Source organism: Benincasa hispida, chromosome 7 (genome assembly GCF_027475165.1).
Source record: "Benincasa hispida cultivar pf3 chromosome 7, pf3_genome.v1.1, whole genome shotgun sequence".
In the NCBI taxonomy this organism is placed as follows: domain Eukaryota; kingdom Viridiplantae; phylum Streptophyta; class Magnoliopsida; order Cucurbitales; family Cucurbitaceae; genus Benincasa; species Benincasa hispida.
The window spans coordinates 7,484,798-7,508,068 of record NC_143484.1 but is presented as its reverse complement, the minus strand read 5'-3'; the positions used below and the strand labels follow the sequence as shown (position 1 = coordinate 7,508,068).

The 23,271-nt window shown below is 41.4% G+C and overlaps 1 protein-coding gene across 9 annotated transcripts in view; it reads right to left on the bottom strand.

The window, feature by feature from the left end:
• Nucleotides 1–23,271, bottom strand: part of LOC120068939 (putative triglyceride lipase) — a 52,485-nt gene that overhangs the window by 26,011 nt on the left and 3,203 nt on the right. For all 9 annotated transcript variants that reach the window (XR_016530614.1, XR_016530612.1, XR_016530610.1 and 6 more), the window contains exons 5-8: nucleotides 5,216–5,285; nucleotides 3,817–3,898; nucleotides 1,310–1,374; nucleotides 56–1,030 (exon numbers count right to left, since the gene is read on the bottom strand). Coding sequence is in view for 2 of the 9 variants with exons in the window: in XM_090315449.1 (XP_090171575.1) it covers nucleotides 56–1,030; nucleotides 1,310–1,374; nucleotides 3,817–3,898; nucleotides 5,216–5,285 (1,192 nt within the window). In the remaining 7 variants the exon portion in view is untranslated. The remainder of the gene's footprint in view (nucleotides 1–55; nucleotides 1,031–1,309; nucleotides 1,375–3,816; nucleotides 3,899–5,215; nucleotides 5,286–23,271) is intronic.

The following is a 23,271-nucleotide window of genomic DNA, read 5'->3' as shown; positions in this document are numbered from 1 at the left end:
AAATAGAGACAACTTTACAAATGTTAAGAGCCATTCTGGAAACCAAATACTTTACCTGTGTGTCTGTAGACTCGTTATCTAAGAAACATAACTTTTCAAATTCCGACTTTATGAAACTAGGATGGCCAAGTGATGTAGCAAGCATTGCCCAAGCTTCCATCGCACTTTCTGCAGTTGCAAAAAGTGCTTTCATTTCCTCAGAATTCCTATTATCCAACAATGATCCATCCCCTGAACTACCAAGCTTCTCTCCCTCTTTTTTAGAGCCCTCATCTTTAGTATCTTTCTTTCCTACAAGCCGCGCTTCCTTGTTCAATTGAGAAATTGTTGCTGTCAGAACCATCAATGCCCCTAAAACAGACTCAGTTTGACTTAATAGATCTTTTGTTACTTTCTTCACATCAGTTAGTGTTGAGTCCACCATTCTAATGTTCTTCTGTTCGTGATCAACATCCAAACTTTTGGGCGTTGCAAGCCCCGATTCGATATAACCTGCTTCAGCACTCTTTCGTGCCTCCAAACCAATTTTATTTAGTAACTCAAATCCATCCCACTTGAATTTCTCAGGAGCAGGAAGACCTAGCTTCTTGACAATATTTTGGTTTGTTACATCAGCCAAGTTTGTCCAAAATTGTTTATCGAATTGCTTTGTTAAGAGACTTTGCGTCACTTCTTTCAGCAACTGTCCACTTTCCACAGTATTATCATTTATTTCAACCTCATCAGATTTTCCCTCATTGGGATACTTTATATCAGTTATAGAGACTTTGGTATTCGTCTGCGCGTATGAGGGTATATCCTCTGCGTTGTTTTGCTTGCTTAATAAATGATGACTTGATTGGTACTCGTCATTGAATGACTTTAACTTTCCAAAAGCATATTCTACAAACTGACGCACAGGCACGGTGTCAGATCCAACAACCTTGTTTAAAGCAGATACAAAACCATTGCTGCGAAGAAATTCAGAAATGAAGGGAACTCTCCACCATCGTTTGTCATCTTCAATTTCATCAAAAGTCCTATACTTGATCTGAGAGACACCATTAACAAACCAATATCAATCACATAAAAACAAACAGGTTTTAAGAAAGCAAGACTTAATTAACCAACAAAAATTAATAACCTTCAAAAGTTTGTTATCCTACCAGATATTGGAAAAGAAACTTTACCACTTAAGTTACAAACATAGAAAACAGACACAAGTATAGTACAGCTCCTAAACCCAGCAGTTATTACAAAGTAGCAGTATATTAAGAAAACATCACGAGCATGCTATATTTAGTTATTATAAAATGCTAGAGTAGCTTACCTCCATCAGCAACTTTCCACCTCCACCCATCCCTTCTAACTCCACTGTTACATCATGCAAATTTCCTTGCAAAACACACATTTGTCACCAGTTTAACAGGTTTATTTTCCTTGAACCACAAACAACACTATGCAGACGATTCTCTTTTCTAGCTCTCTCTCTATTGCTCGCTCATGTCATTGCAACAATGAAGTATAAGCTGAAGATATTCAATAGATTTCCATCAGTGTATAAATGAATATAAGTATTTTCAATTATATTAGATAATGATCCTAGGGTGTGATTAAGGTGGAAGAGATGAGATTCTCTTCCGTCATTATTTGCTTTCATCATTTGCTTGCACAAGAGAAGATCTTCTGGCTGAAAGAAGCCTTCATTGACCTGCTATGCTGTTTTATTAATTTCATGTTATTCAATCATGCTAAAAGTCTATTTGATAGGAAACTAGATTCAGTTTTATAGTTTCAGCTTCATTGAGTTCAGTGATTGTGTTTGCTAAATCTATATATTAGCTATTTTAGAATTTTGTGATTCAAATTGTAAAAATTCTGAAAATAACGTTTTTACGATTTCGGTGTTTCTAGATTTTGGATTTGAAATTTATAAAATGTAAAATTATGTTTAAAAAAGGATAAAAACTTGAATAAACATAGTATTTATGTTATAAGCTCAATTCATTTTTGTTTCCTTTTGTTTTTTTTTTTTTTTAAAGGAAACAAGTCTCTTTATTCATTAAGAAAATGAAGTGCGACTAATGCTCAATTTACAAGGAAGTCATAAGGATCAACAGGTGCACCCGGACATCTCAACTAGGTTGACATCCCCTTAACACCCCTCATCACATCCATAGCTCAATTCATTTTTGTTAAATTAAAATATGTATAATATAACCTATTATAAAGTATATGATATTATAAAATAAAATTCTACAATATTTATAGCATAAAATACGTTCATAAATTAATTAATAGTTTCTTTTTTTTTTAATATCTGTGAGTGTCCAGGCAACGTTCATAAATTAATTAATAGCTTCTTTTTTTTTTTTAAATATTTGTAAGTGTCCAGGTGTGCACCTTGACTAGTCTCACGGAACAACCCGCCTGACCTTCCAACATTTGGATGTCAAGGAAACTCGTAGGATATTAAATTCTAGATAGGTGACCACCATGGATTAATTAATGATACTTTTTTAAATATTAATTAATTAATAACACTTTAAACTCAACCTATTATTTAGTTGGTAATTACCGGTAGTTTCATGATTAATAAGCATATTATCAAATATATTTTGAAAAATTATTTAAACTGGGATCCAATTTTTAAAGCTATTACCAAACACATTGAAAAACATGAAATACAACTTATGTTTGCATTGAATTTCCTTGTTTTCAAATTTATGTTTTCAGACCAGTGAAAAAAAGCACCCTAAATTTGCTGGGATACATGTTAGCAACAGAAGAATTCAACTCAACACGATTGGTATGTAGAGCCACCACTTAACAAAGGGGTAAGCAGTGGCAATATAGTCCATGCTAGAGAAACAACACGTTTTGGGAAGTTCCCTGGGAAATGTTTGGTGATTTTCAGAGGGAGATAGAAGGAACAAATATAATTTTTAGAAAAATACAGAAGGAAGCAAGAAGAAGCGCAAGGTTATTAAAAAGGAGAAATGAAACCTTTTTTCTGGTGGTTGGTGACTATATGAAAGTAATACTGCAGGAGGTCAGCAAGTAAGTTAACTAAGAGTTACAAGAGGCCAAAAGAAAAGGAAATAGAATACTAGTGATCGATATAAATATGAATGAGCTGAGGTGAGACCAGAATATGAGAGAATTTCACTCATTCGAGTTTTAGAGTTTAATATATTATGGCATACCACGAGTTTGACACAGAATAGGCAAAATGTAAAACTTTAAATGGAAAATAGAAAGGATAAAAGACCAATATGCTCCAATATTCACATATATATTATGTTAATCATGTCCAACTTGTCGCAAAGGTAACCTATTCGAGCTCCCCTTTTAAAGCTTTCATGAAAATATCTCCTAATTGTTCACATATCTAGAAGACACCAAACTTTGTTGTATTTTTTCACGAACAAATTGACAATTAATTTCAATATGTTTATGAAATATGGATGCAATATGAAAGATTGCTTGCAAGTCGCACCACAACTTGGTGGAAACTATAACAGGACCTCTTGCTCTAATACCATGTTTAATCACCAATAAGCCAAAAGCTTTAGCAGATGAATTACAGTAAATTAAACATATTAACCCTTCAACAACAATACAATCTATTTAAATCCATGATTCTAATGACTTGATAGCAGAAGAACTTGAGTAGCTGAGTAAAAAGCTTATTGAAATCTCAAAACTCGTTATAGAATGCCATATATCAACATTCAATCTATGATGTTAGTCATAGAATATATTAAACTTCAGTTTTTTCTCTTTTTTTTCCAGTTCCAAAATGTATAAAGTAATAAATTTGAAATAAGTCCTCACCATCACAAAGAGATTCCAGATTGATGCCTGCATTACCCATTCGTTTATGTGGAGTCACCAAGTTTGCATCCCACGCAGCAACCTAAGATTTGCTTGATACATAAACATTCAAGATTTACGAATCGATCTATTTTTTATATAGTACAATAGGCTTATATACATACATATATGTAAATGGTTTACTGGAAATTAAGCTTCTTCTTCTTCTTCTTCTTCTTCTTCTTCTTCTAATTATTATTATTATTATTATTATTATTTGAAAAGGAAACAAAATGTTTCACTAATGAAATGAAAAGAGACAAACGTTCAACTTACATAAATCTCGAAGGAAGATAAGAAGATGAAAAACAAGAAGCACAAAGCAACAAATATAATGATAAAGAATACAACACTGATAGAGGGAATATTAAGCATCCCAAATAAGACATAAAACATGAATAGAGAAGTCAGCAAATGATGGAATAAATTTGAGACTAGCCGACTCCAGACGATCAAAACAAGCGAGGAGCTAAACTTGAAAAAGTTGTTCAGGCCTAGCAAACCAAATTACTGGGAACAAGGCCTACAATGCATAAATCCAGAAACTTTGCAACAAAAACAAATTAACAGCTTTCTTATTTGCGAGAATTTCTTTAAAGCTACACGAATTGAATTGACCCCAAGACCATGAGAGATCCAAGAAGTTATTCCAAGTCATGCTAGAAGAGCTTTGCACTTTCAAGTTGATATTGATGGAGATTTGGGTGATATACTTCTCAATTGGAGCCCACAAATGTCAACCAAATAAGAAAATTTGGACGGAATTTGAGAAGGGGATAGAAAGGGAGTTCCACCCTTGATTCTATTAAGCTATGATTTGCAACTTCATCCGCCATATAAATTTTCAAAATCCTCCTCATATAAATATTCCAAAATGAGCTCTGAAATCTCTATTCTTAGAGAATCTGACTCTGATTCTTCACTACTAGTGCTGACAATCGATTCCTCAACTGGATCAATATTTAAATACTTGTTCATTGCAGACGTACTACTGATCATGCCTTTAATAAACTAGATAAACTGAAATCTCAAAACAATGCAAAATTCCTTCTGGTTATCTCTTTCCAATTTTCCAAAAAACAGACAAAAGTTCTACTAATTTTAACCATAAGACCTAGGATTTTGAACCACTTGAGACAACATGTAATTGATAGGACACAGAATACCCCGATGACAATCATATATCATAAAGTAGGCAACCCGTTAACTCATAGCAGTTGAATAATGAATGTTCTCAACTTTACCTGGCAATACCAAACATAGAACATCTTAATTATCAAGTACAGAACGATATACTTTCTAAGAATGGAATGGTTGAGCAAAAATTTGTTGCCATGAAGCCTGACACAAGTTAGTGTACCTGAACATATTTAGTTGAAGGCTCTTTGATGTTAAGAGTGAAGTCCTCGTTCCATGTTGGCTGCTTTGTCCTGTCATAACATTTTAGCATGGTAATGAGAGCAAAGTTATCCATCAAAAGCTATGGTGAGAACACCAAGATGTAAACATTTTCTTTTTTTTGGGGGGGAGGGGGTATGAAAAACCATATTTTCACTAAGAAAAAAATGAAATAATATAGGGATTCCAACCAATAAAAAAGAAAGAATACATTTAAAAATTACCAACTTGCTCTGGGACTATCAAAATTCCCCCATATAAAAAATATAAAATAAAAAAAAAAAACATAGATCTCGCAACAGAACGGAAACAGAGATTTAAAACTAGAAAATTAAAAGCCACAATAGAAGTGTTTCAACCACGACATATATCTTGAATTGAAAACCTTTCAAACTTCTTAGTAAGAGAACACCATGAAGAAGACTTTGATCAAGCCAAATTGAATCAAACACAAGAAGTTTGAGAAGAGTTCTACAATACAAGATGCATCGATTTCTTTCCAACCAAAGCTCAGAAAGAATGACTTGACAACATTCACCCAACTAAATAAGCTTTTGTGAATTCCACCTAATACCACAAAGAAGGTAGAACAGATTTCCCTTCGCAGACACTAGGAGTACCCAACTGAGGTTGAAGAGATCAAAAAATAAAAACCAGAATTTCATAGAGTATAAACATTCAACGAAGATGTGGTTGAGAGATTCCCCCACTTTTGTCTTCCAAATAGCTGTAAACAAGTCATCATCCAAAAAAGATGAAGCCGCCAAATGACCTGATAAAGATTTAACCGAGAAAGTTCTAAGGATTCAACAGACGAAATTTGAACATCACCACAAGTAGACAAGAAAATGAACCTAATTATCTTTTGAGAAAGGTGTTGGCTAGTGTACATGGTTTGGAATCTTTTGATCACTTTGATTGGGATACTGCTAGAAAGAAAGACGCCTGTGGATCAGCACCTAAGGAAAGCTTTAATCATTTCAAAATTGGAAATGGCAAGAGAGTTTTTGGCAAGTGGTCAGGAAATCTTGTTATCCGCATCCCTTCAATATATCTTCATTACCCGATGGTTCGATTTCAGATTTTATTGGCAAGTTTGCAGGGGTTTCTATTCAGGATATCTATTGCAGCTGGGGCTGTTTTCAATGATCCTTTTTAGTTTTCACTTTATGTTTCCTTATGTTTTCTTTCCTAATGCTTTATTCCTTCTATTTTCAGATTCGTTTTCTTTTGCTCCTTTTGGAGTTTATATCTGTTGGAAATAAGGGGGTTTGTTGATAGTTTATAGCCCCAAGGATATTTTAGTATTTTACTTTACCCTAGGTTTATTTCTTTTTTTATTTTAGGACTTGCTAGAGCCTATAAATATGACTTCTATTGTAATTTTCAGTGTGGGTTAAAAATAATAAAAGAGACTTTCTACTGTGATTTTTTCTCCCTATACTAGGGTTTTCCACATAAACCTTGTATTCTCTATCTCTATATTTTAACATGGTATCAAAGCATGGTGACAAAACCCTAGCCGCCGTCGGCGAAAACCAACCGGTGCAAGACAACTCTAGGTCTTCATCAACCCCGCTTCTACCAAGACAATGGATGACGCTGCTGCCACCGCAAGTGCCATCCAAGCTGCTATAGATTAATACCTCCAATCCCTGCATATTGGTTTGACAACCCTGCTGCCGCTACAATTCCTCCATGGAAGCCCTAGCGCTGCTAACCCTAGTGTTGCCTACCCTAGCGCCACCAATCTCGTGGGTGTTCCTGCTGCCGGCAGTCAAAGGACTCTCCTTGAAGTAGGTGAATCATCTTCCTACCATGACGGACAGCATCCAGCCACGTCTGCCAGCCGTGTCGCCAACTTCTTTCCCCACTTATCATCGGCAAACTTCCTTCAACATGTGCCACTTAGCCATGAAAATCCAGGCTCGGTGGGTCTGTCTCCGGTAGTGTTTCAACAACAGTTGGCTAACCTTCAGGCAAGTTTTCAACAACAGATTGCCGCCCTTGGGGCAGCCCTCGACACTTCCACAAACTTCCAATCGAGTCCAGTAAATTCTGATATCTCTTCCGATCTATCGATGTATCAAGAGAATTCGGTAACCCCTTTCCCTACTTTAACTACTACAAACTATTTGTCTGGATCTATGGAAAATTCCATAGGGCTCATTGCTTGAGAAAAGATAAACTATTCATACCAAAAGGATTATATCCATTGATAATTGTGTTGAATGGCCAGAATTATTTCTCCTGGTCTTAGTCCATTAAAATGGCTCTCGAGGGACATCACAAGTTTGGGTATCTAACTGATGAGATAACAAGACCTAGGCCAGGGGATCCTCAAGAGCGCATTTGGAGAGGAGAAGACTCCCTGCTTCGATCATCATTACTGATTAATAGTATGGAACCTTAGATAGGAAAACCATTACTGTATGTTGCGACTGCTCGAGATATCTGGGATGCAGCTCAGAAATTATACTCTAAGAGGCAAAATTCGTCCCGTTTGTACACTCTGTGTAAACAGGTTCACGAGTGCAAATAGGGAATGATGGATGTTACTTTCTACTTTAATAAGTTGTCCCTAATCTGGTAGGAGATGGATCTATGTCGTGAAATTGTTTGGGATCCTTATGGAGGTGTTCAGTATTGAAAATTGAGGAAATTGATTGCGTTTTTTGATTTTCTTGCTGGTCTAAACTCCAAGTTTAATGCAGTGCAAGGCCGTATACTGGGACAGAGACCTATACCCTCTCTTATGGAAGTATGCTCTAAGGTTCGTCTAGAGGAAGATAGATCTAGTGCTATGAACAACACTGTTGTAGCTGCTCCTAATTTTGCTGCTTTAAGTGCAAAATTATCTGGTTTTGATGGTGACAAGCAAAATGGAAAACAAACTCCTATTTGTGAACATTGCAAGAAACCTTGGCATACAAAGGATCAGTGTTGGAAGTTACATGGTCGACTACCGAATGGCATATGTCGTCCTCCGAATGACAAGATCAATCCTGGATGGGCTATTGTAAGTGAATCTGCAAGTGTTGCCTCCTAGTCACAACCCCAGGTGAATTGCCAGAGTGACCCTGGTGCTGTTGGGACCGTTGGGGCTCTTGCCCAATCAGGTACTTCTCAATCCTTAAGTTTCCTTAGTGTAAATGGTAAGAAACCATGAATACTTGATTCAGGGGCTACATATCATTTGACTTGATCGTCTGATAATTTTCTTTCATATCTTCCGAGTGCTGGTAGTGAAAAGATTCGGATTGCAGATGGGTCCTTTGCTCCTATTGAGGGCAAGGGTCATATTTCTCCTTTTGATGGTTTAACTTTACAAAATGTGTTGCATGTACCCAAAATATCTTACAATTTACTATCTATTAGTAAGATAACTAGAGATCTGAATTGTCAAGTTGCCTTCTCACCAAATAATGTTTTCTTTCAAGACTTAAACTTGGGGAAAACGATTGGCACTGCCCGACACAATAAGAGACTCTATTTCCTTGATGATGATGCTTCCTCTAGGAATTGTAATAGGACTAGTTTGTCGTTTTCTTATTTTTCAACTTTCGAAAAAGATCGTATGTTGTGGCATTTTTGCCTTGGTCACCCAAATTTCCAATATATGAAATATTTATTTCCTCATTTATTCAATAAAGTTGATGTCTCTTTTCTGTCTTGTGATGTGTGCATTCGTGCAAAAAAAGCATAGGGTCACCTTTCCGTCTCAACCCTACAAACCTTCTCAGCCCTTCACCTTTATTCATAGTGATGTTTGGGGTCCCTCTAGTATTACCACATCTTTGGGGAACGTTGGTTTGTGACCTTTATTGATGATCATACCTGTCTTACATGGGTTTTTCTTCTCACTGATAAATCTGAGGTTTCATTCGATATTTTAACAATTTTACACTACTGTTGAGACTCAGTTCAACACCAAAATTGTTATTCTTCGCAGTGATAACGGTCGTGAGTTCCTTAGTAATATCCTTCATGAGTTTTTGCCTTCTAAAGGTATTGTCCACCAAAGCTCGTGTGCTTTTACTCCTCAACAAAATGGGGTGACTGAAAGGAAAAATCGTCACCTCCTTGAGGTTGCACGGTCTCTCATGCTGTCTACTTCACTGCCATCTTACTTATGGGGGGATACAATTCTTACTACAACTCATCTTATTAATCGAATGTTTTCCCATGTCCTCCAACTCCAAACCCCTCTTGAATGCTACAAGGAGTCATACCCTACCACGCGACTCATTCCTGGTGTCCCTCTCCAAGTCTTTAGGTGCACTATGTCACAATCGCTCTTTCGGAAGCTTCTCTTAGCGATTGTACGGCACTTGTTCCCGCTCACGAACAAGTCAGCCAACTCGAATACGGATTGCCGATGGCACACCGAGTGCCTCTCGCAACCTCTACCCCCGTTTTAGGGAAAACGGTTTTAGAAAACGGGTTTGGAGAAAAGGTTTTCGTAAGAAGTTTTTGTGAGTGTGAATAAGGAAAGAAAGATTGTAGTAGACTAGAAAGCAATAAGCAACAACAACAGCTTTATAGAGTACTACTCCAGGTATGAGGAAGTGATGGTTAGTCTTATCCCCATATAGTGCATTCTGAACAAAAAGCCAACTGGCGCCCTTGCATATGCAAAAGGGCGAGTGGTCACTTACAATGAAAATGTAAAGAAAGCAAGCTAACTAAGCTAATACAATACAAGATATGAAAGTATGCTAGAAGGGGGTTGGATCGGGCATGCGGCCATGGGCAACAGGCCCTGGACAAGCATGACCGTGACATTCTCCCCCACTTAATTGGTTGACGTCCCCGTCAACTGACCTTGTTCAAAATCTGCGATGGCTGGAGCTGCATTCTTCAAATCTTCGGCCCGCTCCCAACTGATCTCTTCGTCTGGGAGATCCTTCCATTTCACTAAGAACTCTGTCAGTTCTCGTCTGGGTCTTCCAATACGGCGCGTACGTTTATCCAGGATTTGTGCAACTTCTTTCTCAGCAGAACTCTTCATCGTGACCGGTGGGCGCCTTAGCATGTTTCGTTGTTCATCCTCGGGATCGGGATGATAGGGCTTCAGGATACTCACATGGATGACAGGATGAATCTTCATCCATGAGGGTAACTGAACCTTATATGAGGTTCTCCCGACCTTCTCAATTATCTCCACTGGACCTTCATATTTCCTTACTAGCCGTTGGTCTCTCTGGCCTCGGAAACGAAACTGTTCCGGTCGTAGCTTGATCAGGACCTTGTCCCCGACTTGAAACTCGAGGGCCCTCCGCTTCTTATCAGCCCACTTCTTCATCCTTCTTGATGCTCTTTCTAGGTAGGCGTGAGCTATCTCAGAGGTTTTGCTCCACTCTTTAGTGAAGTTATGTGCCTGAGGACTTTTGCCTGCATAAGGGTGGTCCACCAAGTGTGGCATGAGTGGCTGTCTGCCGCACACCACTTCGAAGGGCGTTTTTCCGGTCGCGGAACTCTGCTGGCTATTGAAGCTGAACTGAGCCACATCTAACAACTGGACCCAGTTCTTCTGCCTAGCGTCGATAAAGTGACGCAGATATTCCTCGAGCATACTGTTGAAGCGTTCCGTCTGGCCGTCAGTTTGGGGATGATAGCTAGAGGAGATATCAGTGTTGACCCCAATATTTTGAACAATTCTGTCCAGAATGTCCCAGTGAATCTTCCGTCCCGATCGCTAACAATGCTCGCGGGGACACCCCATAATTTCACGATGTGTTTGAAGAACAGCTGGGCAGTCATCACGGCTGTGCACATTTTCGGCGTTGGGACGAAAGTGGCATATTTTGAGAACCGGTCGATGATAACAAGGATCGATTCAAACTCTCCCACCTTGGGCAAATGGGTGATGAAGTCGAGAGACACGCTCTCCCATGGTCTAGAGGGCACAGGTAGGGGTTCCAGCAGACCCGCTAATTTCGCCCTTTCGACCTTATCTTGTTGGCAGACAAGGCAAGTCTTGGTAAATTGCATGACATCGTCCCGAAGGCTTGGCCAATAGTAGCCTTGTTTCAGAAGGGCATAAGTCCTCTGCCAACCATTATGTCCTGCCCACGGTGTGTCGTGGCACTCTTCATCAGCGACCTTCGTAACTCCCCGGATCTGGGGATGTAGAGGCGATTGCCCTTGGTGTATAGTAGATCATCTTCCACCCAGAACTGGCGTGTCTTCCCCTCTTTGGCCAACAACATTTGTCAAGTGAGTTTTGACAGTTTCTCGTACTGTTGCACTCAACGTACTTGCTTGTAGGCGGGCGAACATGCACAGGGCCGCATGTTCGCTCTTTCGGCTAAGAGCATCGGCCGCTTGGTTACTTTTCCCCGGTCTATGTTCGAATTGGAAGTCGAACTCCGCTAGACACTCCTGCCACCGTGCCTGTTTCGACGACAACTTCGGTTGGTTGAAGAAGTGACAAATGGAGTTGTTGTCGGTCTTGACCACGAACTTGGCCCCCAAGAGATACTGTCTCCAGGCCCTCAAGCAGTGAACTACTGCTAACATCTCTTTCTCGGAGGCGGCATACCTCCGTTCGGCATCATTTAGTTTCCTACTCTCATACGCGATGGGGTGTCCGTCTTGGAGGAGAACACCACCCAACGCGAAGTCAGAAGCATCAGTCTCTACTTCAAATGGCTTGGTCACGTCGGCAATTCCGAGGACCGGCCCCTCAATCATCACTTTCTTCAAGCCCTCAAAGGCGGCTTGACATTCAGGAGTCCAGCTCCATTGGCTATCCTTCTTCAACAGTTCGGTTAATGGCCCTGTTCTTCTCGAGAATCCTTCTACGAACCGCCTATAGTAGTTGGCTAGTCCGAGGAAGGATCGTAGTTCGGTCACGGATGATGGTACCCTCCAGTCTCTAATCGCGGCCACTTTGCCCTCTTCCATACCAATCTGACCACACTCAATCACGTGGCCGAGGAAATTTATGCGCTCTTGGGCAAAGGAGCACTTCTCTCTCTTTACATACAACTGATTTCTCCTCAGCTTTTCGAAGACTAGTTGGAGGTGATGTCGATGGTCCTCCAGCGAGGCACTATAGACCACAATGTCATCAAGATACACTACGACGAATTTGTCGAGGTATTCGTGAAACACTTGGTTCATTAAGGTACAAAAAGTTGCTGGAGCATTGGTGAGGCCAAAGGGCATCACGAGGAATTCGAAGGCTCCATATCTCGTGACACAGGTCGTCTTAGGTTCGTCTCCTTCAGCAATTCGGACCTGATAATATCCAGACCGTAGGTCCAGCTTTGAGAAATACTTAGCACCGTGAAGCTGATCAAATAAGTCAGTAATGATAGGAAGGGGATATTTGTTGCTGACTGTGAGCTTATTCAAGGCCCGATAGTCGATGCACAACCGGAGGCTCCCATCCTTCTTCTTCTGGAACAGTACTGGGGCTCCGTAAGGGGCCTTCGCCGGTCTGATAAATCCTGCATCTAACAACTCGTCTAACTGTTTCCGGAGTTCGGCCAATTCTGGCGGGGCCATCCGATATGCATTCTTGGCAGGCGGCTTTGCCCTTGGTAACAACTCAATCTCATGGTCAATCCCCCTTCGTGGGGGTAAGGACTTGGGCAAGCTTTTCGGCATGACATCCCGATAATCTTCCAAGACAAATAGAACGTCTTGGGGGATCTCCTCTTCAGTGGACTCAACTGATTCTATCGGGATGGCCATGAACGTGGGTTCGTCGTGGGCCAGGCCTCTCTTCAATTGGAGGGCTGAGATCATTCTCACCCCATTTGGCTGCTTGATACTGGCTTGGACTACGGTGGGTGTAGATCCGGTAATGACTAAACATTTGGCGAGGGGCATTGGTATGACTTTATGTTCAAGTAGGAATTCCATCCCCAGTACCACGTCGAAATCATCCATCTTGACAATCACGAAGTCAACGAAGCCCTTCCAGTCTCCTAACTTCACCGGAGTTCTCTTCGCTATCCTCGTAATTGGTAGGGCTGCGGAATTCACAGCTTTCATCTTCCCTGCATCTCTTTCCCAAGTCAAATTCAGGCGGCGAGCTTCCGTTTCAGCCATGAAGTTATGGTAGCCCCAGAGTCAACCATAGTGTTTTTGGCCGATCTTTGGTTGACCCAAGCGTCCACATACATGAGTCATTTCTCTAGTGGCTCCGTCGCCTTTCCCATCTTCTTCTGGAGCGCAGATAAGAATTTCAATGCTCCCATCCTGGGATTCTCAATTTCTGCAGCTGGCTCGGTTACCGTCTCCTCCAGTTCAGCCTTGTCTTCGGAGGTAGAGGCTAACGTGGCTTGAAAAGCATTGAACGCGGTTCGATTTGGACATTCGCCAACACTGTGTGGTCCTCTACATATGAAACAAGACAGGGGGCGATTGTAATTGTTATGCTGTTGCGGCGGCCCCCGCCAGTTGTTTCCTAATCTCGGTTGGGATGATTTACGGTCCCTCCTATGTTCTTGTCTCCTCCCCCAAGTCTGGGAGGACAGGAACGACTGTTTCTGTTTCCCCCATTTGAGGAAGTTGACTGCTTCCTCACATCTTGTGAGTCAGTGCTAAGGTCGTATAGCCGTTCGTTCAGCTGCCGCATATAGTTTTGATTTCGCCCACAGTTTCAGCCCTTCAACAAAGCAAAAGACCTTGTCTTTTTCAGATCTCGTATCAACATGTGCAAACTGTTTTACTCCCTGATGTTACCTATTTGCTTCAGCTCTTGGAGTTTTCGTCGAGCCAAGATCTCGACATTTTCAGGGAAGAACTACGGGCGAAGTTCTTGTTTCAATCTATCCTAAGTATCAATAGTGCAGCGTCCTTCCTGTATGTCTGTAAATCGTGATCTCCACCACAGTTTCGCATCTTCAGCTAGATGCATCGTTGCTAGTGTGACTTTCGACTCTTCAGTCACTGTGTTCGTCGCCTTGAAGTATTGCTCAAGGTCGAAGATAAAATTTTCCAGGGCTTTCGCTTCTCGCACCCCACAGAAGGGTTTCGGTTCTGGGATTTTTATTCTGCTTACTGCCATTGCTCCCCCAGATGGGGCTTGGTTCCCTACCGCTCGGATGGTGAGATTCACCCTAGCACTCACATCCGCTATCTCGGCTTTGACAACGTCAAGGACCGAGTCTTCAGACAAATCGGTTACCATCTGAAGTATTGCTTTTTGGGAGCTGTCCAGCTCTTCGACACGCTCCTCTATGTGGGCAACAGAGCCCGAGGAGCTATCGCCTCGTTCAAAGCTGCCGGACCGTACTGTTTTGGTCTCGAGGGTCTCTACCCTCATCATCAATTCTCTGACGGGTAATCCGTCTAGGCGGCCTACTACCGCATCAATTCCATCGGCTTTCTCAGCAACTTCTTGTAGCCGAGTCTCTAGGAAACGGACATTATCTGGGACCTCTCTCAGGTAGAGCATTTGCTCTTCCATCTCTACCAATCTGTCCACATGGGACTTGTTCAGGTTCTTCGTCGCCGACATGATCACTGATCTTCCCTCTATAAGCCGACTTGGCTCTGATACCAACTGTCACAATCGCTCTTTCGGAAGCTTCTCTTAGCGATTGTGCGGCACTTGTTCCCGCTCACGAACAAGTCAGCCAACTCGAATACGGACTGCCGATGGCACACCGAGTGCCTCTCGCAACCTCCACCCCCGTTTTAGGGAAAACGGTTTTAGAAAACGGGTTTGGAGAAAAGGTTTTCGTAAGAAGTTTTTGTGAGTGTGAATAAAGAAAGAAAGATTGTAGTAGACTAGAAAGCAATAAGCAACAACAACAGCTTTATAGAGTACTACTCCGGGTATGAGGAAGTGATGGTTAGTCTTATCCCCATATAGTGCATTCTGAACAAAAAGCCAACTGGCGCCCTTGCATATGCAAAAGGGCGAGTGGTCACTTACAATGAAAATGTAAAGAAAGCAAGCTAACTAAGCTAATACAATACAAGATATGAAAGTATGCTAGAAGGGGGTTGGATCGGGCATGCGGCCATGGGCAACAGGCCTTGGACAAGCATGACCGTGACACACCGCCTTTATCCATAATCATGGCCCTAACCAAACTAATTTTACCACTCATGCTTAGAAATGTGTCTTCGTTGGGTATCCTCTTCACCAGCGAGGTTATAAATGTTTTCCACCCTTCTTCCCGAAAATACTTCATCTCCATGGATGTAATGTTCCTTGAAGATAAGCCTTTCATCCCCATTAGTTTTCTTCAAGGGGAGAGTACTAGTGAAGAGACTAACTGGTCCACATCTTCAGTCCCTACTGACCTTCCTGAACTCCTTTATGAATCCATCCTGAGTACCCATGACACTATTTTACGCACTAAACAAGTCCTTTGGATAACATACTACAGGAAGAATCTCAAAAAGGAAATGGTGTCCCATATTGCTCCGTCGGCTCCGATCCATAAATCTAAACCAACGCAAGCTCAAGGTACTATTGGCCTTGATAATACTAACTTGTGTGTTGAGGATGATATTGTTGATTTGGCTGAAAATGACAGGAATGATATGTTAGTTCCAGAGAACAACAGGGTTGCAAGCAGTAATGAGACTTCGACAGAAACACAAGAGGGTCAAGAGGGTGAGATTCTTCATCAGGCTGGAAAATGTAATCAAAATCCCATTATAGATGAGGAATCAGACAAATCAGAGGATTATGATATCTCTCTTGACATGCCCATTGCATTGAGAAAGGCCACCAGATCCTGCACCAAGTACCCCATGTATAGCTATATGTCTTACAATAATCTGTCTTCTGAGTTCAGGGCATTCACTGTTAGCCTTGATATAGTAACAATACCGAAAAACATACATATGGCTATGGAAATTCCTGAGAGGAAGACTGCCATCATATATGAGAGCTCTCGAAAAAAATAATATGTGGGACCTTGTTATTCTTCCTAAAGGGCATAAAATAGTTGGGTGCAGGTGGGTGTTCACTTTGAAGTATAAATTAGATGGAACTCTAGACAGGTACAAGGCTAGACTTGTAGCGAAAGGGTATACTCAAACTTATGGGATAGAGTATTCTGAGACTTTCCCCCCTGTAGCAAAGTTAAACATGGTCTGGGTCCTTCTTTCTATTGCAATCAATAAAGATTGACCTCTCCATCAACTTGATGTGAAAAATGCATTTCTGAATGGTGAATTAGAAGAAGAGGTGTATATGAACCCCCAGGCTTTGAAGCTTAGTTTGATCATCAGGTTTGTAAACTCAGGAAGTCTTTGTATGGTTTGAAACAGTCACCGAGAGTGTGGTTCAATAGATTTACTACCTTTGTTAAGTCCCAAGGTTTCACTCAGGGACACTCTGATCACACGTTGTTTACAAAAAGGTTGACATCTGGGAAAATTGTTGTTCTAATTGTGTATGATGATAATATTGTCCTGTCAGGAGATGATGCTGCTGAAAAAGAAAATGGCTTATGAGTTTGAGATCAAAGATCTAGGGAATCTAAAATATTTCCTTGGAATGGAGGTGGTAAGATCAAGGGAAAGGATCTCTGTCTCACAACGGAAATACACTCTTGACCTGTTAAAAGAAATAGGTATGACTGGAGGTAGACCTGTTGACACTCCTATTGAATTCAATACGAAACCGGGAGATTCTGTTGACAAAGTTCCTGTTGATAAAGAGAGGTATCAACGTCTAGTGGAAAAGTTGATTTACTTATCTCACACTAGACCAAATATTTTCTATGTTGTCAGTGTTGTTAGTCAGTTTATGTAGGCACCCTACGAAAAACATGTGGAAGCTGTGAATCGGATTCTAAGATATTTGAAAAGCTCACCAGGTAAAGGTCTGATGTTCAGAAAGACTGACAGGACATGCATTGAGGCCTATACTGACTTTGATTGGGCAGAACCAGTTATTGACAGAAAGTTTGCCTCTGGATATTGTACTTTTTGTTGAAAATAGGGATTTTACCCTAGGGGCATATTTGTCTTTTCCCCTGTACCCTAGGGTTTCCCTTTTTTTCTATTTAAGCTTGTAGTCTCTATGTATAATGTGTATCAAATTCTAATGAGAATTCTTTATCCCGTGGTTTTTTCTCCCTTATTAGGGTTTTTCCACGTAACTTTATGTGTGCTATTTTTCTATCTCCACTCTGTCTTTTTCATCATGGTTTAGAGCATAGAAACGAAACCCTGGTCACCATTGAGGAAAACCCAATGGGAGAATCCCAATTACCAGTATGTGAAACCAATGGTATAGATATAGCCATTGTTATCCAAAATGCCATCGATCGTTATTTTCAATCCGTTCTTCCACACCTTCAACGTGACAATCAACCGACCAGAGCCGATCAGCTTCGTGACAACGTGACCATAGCGCCATTAATCGGTGTAGCAGATCATCCGAGCAGCCATTTACAGCAACAGACGATCGACACCTTGCGGCAGATCCCTTCCGTGCCGCGTAGTTCGGGTTCGACGCAGCTTCAGCCGGTCAATACCTTCCAGGTCATGCAGCTCCAGACCAGCGCAATCCCTCACGTGCGGTCCAGTCGATCGACGCTCTCTGGCCAGTTCCAGCCGCTGCAACCAGTCGGCGCAAATCCATCAGGTATCTCTCACTCGATCGGCACTGGTCCCACAGCCGCTACCGAACCGAAGACCTCTGACCGACGCCGCCTTCAATATTGTTGGAGCTGGTCTGAGCCACAGCAGGTCTCATCAGCCAAACCAGCCGAGAATTGATCCAACCAGTGGCTGCCACTTCATCAACCGAAATCCTCTATTCCAGCCGGATTCGAATAGTAGTTTGGGTCAATCGTCACCGGTCATCGGTGGGTTCGAAGGTGGGGAATCATCGTCTCACCATCGAGATCAAGGGAGTATAATTCAAAACCAGTTTACTCAATTACAAGTCCAGATCAAGCAGCAAAATGAGATATTCCAGCAACAGATAGCTGCCATTGGGGAAGCACTGGGATCAACATCCAGTGCCCAACCAAATCTAAACCCGAATCAACATAATTATGCTGGAAATTCAGTAACCTCCTTTCCTATCTCATCTTCAAATTTATTTTCTGAAGCAATAGGAAATTCTGCTAGCTTTATTGTAGAAGAAAAGTTAAATGGTGATAATTATTTTTCCTGGTCCCAATCCATTAAAATGGCCCTTGAAGGTCGTCACAAATTCGGGTATCTGACGGGTGAGATACCAAAGCTAAGACCAGGCGACCCCCAAGAACGAATATGGATGGGAGAAGACTCTCTACTTCGGTCTATTTTGGCAGGGAGTATGGAGCCTCAGATTAGGAAACCCTTACCATATGCCGCCACGGCTCGAGACATTTGGGAGGCAGTCCAAAAGCTTTACTCCAAAAGATAGGACGCTTCCCGGTTATATACCTTACGCAAGCAAGTCCATGAGTGTAAGCAGGGGCAATGGATGTTACAGCCTACTTTAATAAATTGTCGCTTCTCTGGGAAATGGATTTATGTCATGAGATGATCTGAAATTGTCCATGTGGAGGAGTCTTGCATTATCAGTATGAGGAAACTGATCGAGTATACGATTTCCTTGCCGGGCTGAACTCTAAGTTTGATGCAGTACGGAGTCGTATACTGGGAACCCGCCCAATACCATCCCTAATGGAGGTTTGCTCTGAAGTACGTCTCGAGGAAGACAAGTCCAAGGCAATGAATAATACACTGGTGTCGTCGACAGATTTCGTTGCCTTCAAAACCTCAGGTCCTGTCCATGATAAACAGAACAGTAAGCCGACTCTAGTGTGAACATTGCAAGAAGCCCTAACACATGAAAGATCAGTGCTAGAAGTTGCATGGCCGTCCGCTGAATGGTAAAAAACGACAGTCGGGTCGAGCACTGGTAGGTGAATCAGCAACTGGAGGTCTGCAATCTCAGAATTAGGAAAACAGTCAGAGCACTTCTAGTACAGTGGGAGTAAGGTGCAATCGCTCAATCAGGTACCCTTCACTCCTTTGGCCTTGTTAGTATAACTGGTAGTAAACCGTGGATTTTAGATTCAGGGGCTACAGACCACTTGACCGGTTCTTCCGACTAGTTTCTTTCATATCAACCAAGTGCTAGGAACGAGAGGATCAGAATTGTTGATGGGTCCTTTGCCCCTGTTGCCAGAAAAGGACATTTGTCAGACTTTGAGGGCTTAGTTCGTCAAGATGTGTTGCAAGTGCCTAAAATCTCTTACAACCTTTTATCTGTTAGTAAAATTACAAGAGATTTGAGATGTCGAGTTATCTTCTCACCCGAAGTTGTTTTTCAGGATCTGAACTCGGAGACGACGATTGGCACTGCCCGGCATGATAGGGCGCTCTATTTCTTCATGGAAGAAGCTTCATCTAGGATATTTGATAGGACTAGTTTACTTTCATATGTGATAGGACTAGTTTACTTTCATCTCGTTTTTCTATTTCTGAAACTGATTATATGCTATGGCACTATCGCCTTGGGCATCCTAGTTTCCATTATATGAATTATCTATTTCCTCATCTTTTCCACAATGTTAATCTTTCTAAATTAAATTGTGATGTGTGTGTCCAAGCCAAACAGCCTCGTGCATCATTAAAACTTCAACCTTATAAGCCTTCCAAACCATTCACCCTCTTCCATAGCGACGTTTGGAGTCCGTCACCTGTTACTACCGCCACTGGCAAATGGTGGTTTGTAACCCTTTATTGACAACCATACTAGGTTAACTTGGGTTTTTCTTCTAACAGACAAATCCAAAGTCACATCAGTCTTCCAACAGTTTTATTGCTCTATAGAAACCCAATTCAATGCAAAAATCGCTATCCTTCATAGTGACAATGGTCAGGAATACTTTAATAATTCCTTTAGGGAATTCTTAATCTCTAAAGGAATCGTCCATCAGAGCTCCTGTGTGTACACTCCTCAACAAAATGGAGTGGTCGAACGAAAAAACCGTCACCTTATCAAAGTTGCTCGGCCCCTTATGTTGTCAACTTCTCTCCCGTCCTATTTGTGGGGAGATGTTGTTTGACAAGCAGCTCATCTGATAAATCGAATGTCGTCCCGGGTTCTAAAATTTCAAACCCCCTTAGATTGCTTCAAAGAGTCCTACCCTAATAACTGGCTTATTTCTGATGTTTCCCTTCGGATGTTTGGGTGCATCGTGTTCATCCATACTCATGGTTCTAACTGAACCAAGTTTACTCCTCGTGCCCAGAAATGTGTCTTTGTGGGATACCCTCTTCATCAACGTGGGTACAAGTATTACCATCCTTCCCGAAAGTATTTTGTCTCAATGGATGTGACATTCTTTGAAGATCATCTTTTCTTTCCCAATAGTTCTCTTCAGGGGGAGAATACTAGTGAAGAAACCAATTGGGGCCCAAGTCTGTCCATCTTACCTGAACCTATTCTTGACATAAGTATCAACAAACCCATTTTGCCTACTGAACAAGTCTCATGGATCCCATATTATAGGAGGAATCTCAGAAAGGAAAGTGTTGCTTGTTATTTCTCCGGCTCCAGTCCTGAGTCAGAACAGGTATCAGTTCTAGGTACTAGTACTTCTATTCCTGACAATGGTAACATTTATGTTGAAACTGATGCTTGTGTTGAAAATGATGAGAGCAAAGACAGGAGAGACAATGATAGCATGAATGAGTGCACCAAAAACAATGTGGCTGAGGTAGGTAGTGATAATTGTGGGACATTTGTTCCAGTAGAGAACACTGTTGAAAGTGGAAAAGGTATGTCAGAGCGTGAGACCCATGAGCGGGAGGTTGAGTGCAGTAGGGAGTCCGAGGAGGATAAAGACTGTGATGCATCCCTTGACCTCCCTATTGCCTTGAGGAAAGGTACCAGATCATGTACAAAGTACCCACTGTAGAGTTACTTGTCTTATAGCAACTTGTCTCCAGGGTTCAAGGCCCTCACTACGAGCCTAGACACAGTTGTAATACCGAACAGTATACACACAGCAATGGAGATTCTCAAATGGAAAGCCGCAATCATGGAAGAAATGGGGGCGCTTGAGAAAAATAATACGTGGGACCAAGTTACTCTTCCAAATGGACACAAAGCAGTTGAATGTAAATGGGTGTTCATGGTTAAGTATAGGCTCGATGGAATGATTGATAGGTACAAGGCCCGATTAGTTGTCAGAGGTTTTACTCAGACCTTCAGAGTTGATTATTCCGCGACTTTCAGCAATAGCAAAGTTGAATACAGTACGGGTTCTGCTATCAGTTGCAGTTAACAAAGACTGACCTTGATGTGAGAATGCTTTTCTTAACAGAGAGTTGGAGGAAGAAGTCTACATGAGTCCTCCCCCAGGATTAGAGAAACAGTTCAATCACCGAGTATGTAGACTAAAGAAGTCCTTGTATGGGTTAAAACAGTCCCCAAGTGCCTGGTTTGGCAGATTCACTACCTTTGTAAAGTCACAAGGGTATAGTCAGGGACACTCATATCACACTCTCTTCACAAAGAGGCCAGTATCCGGGAAGCTTGCAATTTTGATTGTGTATGTAGATGATATTGTCATTTCAGGTGATGATGCTTCAGAGATTGACCGCTTAAAGACGAAAATGGCTGAGGAATTTGAAATCAATGACCTTGGAAAGCTGAGGTACTTTCTTGGAATGAAAGTGGCTCGATCGAAAGAAGGGATTTCGGTTTCTCAACGGAAATATACTCTGGATTTGCTTATGGAGACAGGTATGACAGGCTGCAAACCAGTTGATACCCCTATGGAAGTGAATGCTAAGCTAAGTAATGTGAGTGACAGTGTACCAGTTAATAAGGAGAGATATCAGCGGCTTGTTGGGAATCTGATCTATCTCTCTCATACTAGACTCGACATTTCATATGCGGTTAGCGTAGTTAGTCAGTTTATGCAGTCTCCTTACGAAGAACATATGAGGGCAGTGGAACGCATCCTGAGGTATTTGAAAACATCTCCAGGTAGAAGATTGATGTTCAGAAAATCCGATAGATGGTGCATCGAGGCATACACAGATGCAGATTTGGCAGGTTCTGTGGTAGACAGAAAGTTGACATCAGGATATTGTATCTTCGTATGGGGTAACCTTGTCACATGGAGGAGTAAGAAACACGGGGTAGTTGCTAGAAGTAGTACCGAAGCCGAGTACAGGGCCATGAGTCTGGGGATATGTGAGGAAATTTGGCTAGAAAAGGTTCTAAGTGATCTTGATCAAGGTCACAATGGTCTGATGAAACTCTATTGTGATAACAAAGCCGCACTAGGCATAGCAAACAATCCAGTACAGCATGACAGAACAAAGTATGTGGAGATTGATCGGCATTTCATCAAGGAGAAGCTTGACAGTGGCAACGTTTGTGTCCCTATATTCCATCCAGTTAACAGATTGCAGACGTCCTGACAAAGGGGCTGCCCAGATAATTGTTTGACTCTTGTATTAGCAAGTTGGGTCTCATTGATATCTACACCCCAACTTGGGGGAGAGTGTTGAAAATAGGGTTTTTACCCTAAGGGCATATTTGTCTTTTCTACTGTACCCTAGGGTTTCCTTTTTTTTTTTTTCTATTTAAGCTTGTAGTCTCTGTGTATACTTTGTATCAAATTCTAATAAGAATTCTTTATCCTGTGGTTTTTTCTCCCTTATTAGGGTTTTCCATGTAACTATGTGTGTGCTATTTTTCTATCTCTACTCTGTCTTTTTCTTCATCACTTTTGCATGGGGTAACCTAGTTACTTGGAGAAGTAAGAAGCAAAGAGTTGTTGCTAGAAGCAATGTTGAAGCTGAATACAGAGCTATGAATTTGGGAATCTATGAAGAAATTTGGTTGAAGAAGTTCTATCTGATCTACACTAAGACAGTGTTCTATAAAGCTCTATTGTGATAATAAAGCGGCTATAAGCGTAGCCAATAATCCTGTACAACATGATAGAATGAAATATGTGGAGATTGACAGACACTTTATAAAAGAGAAACTGGACAATGACAGTATCTATATTCCGTATATTCCACCTAGTCAACAAGTTGTTGATGTTCTCATCAAAGGGTTAC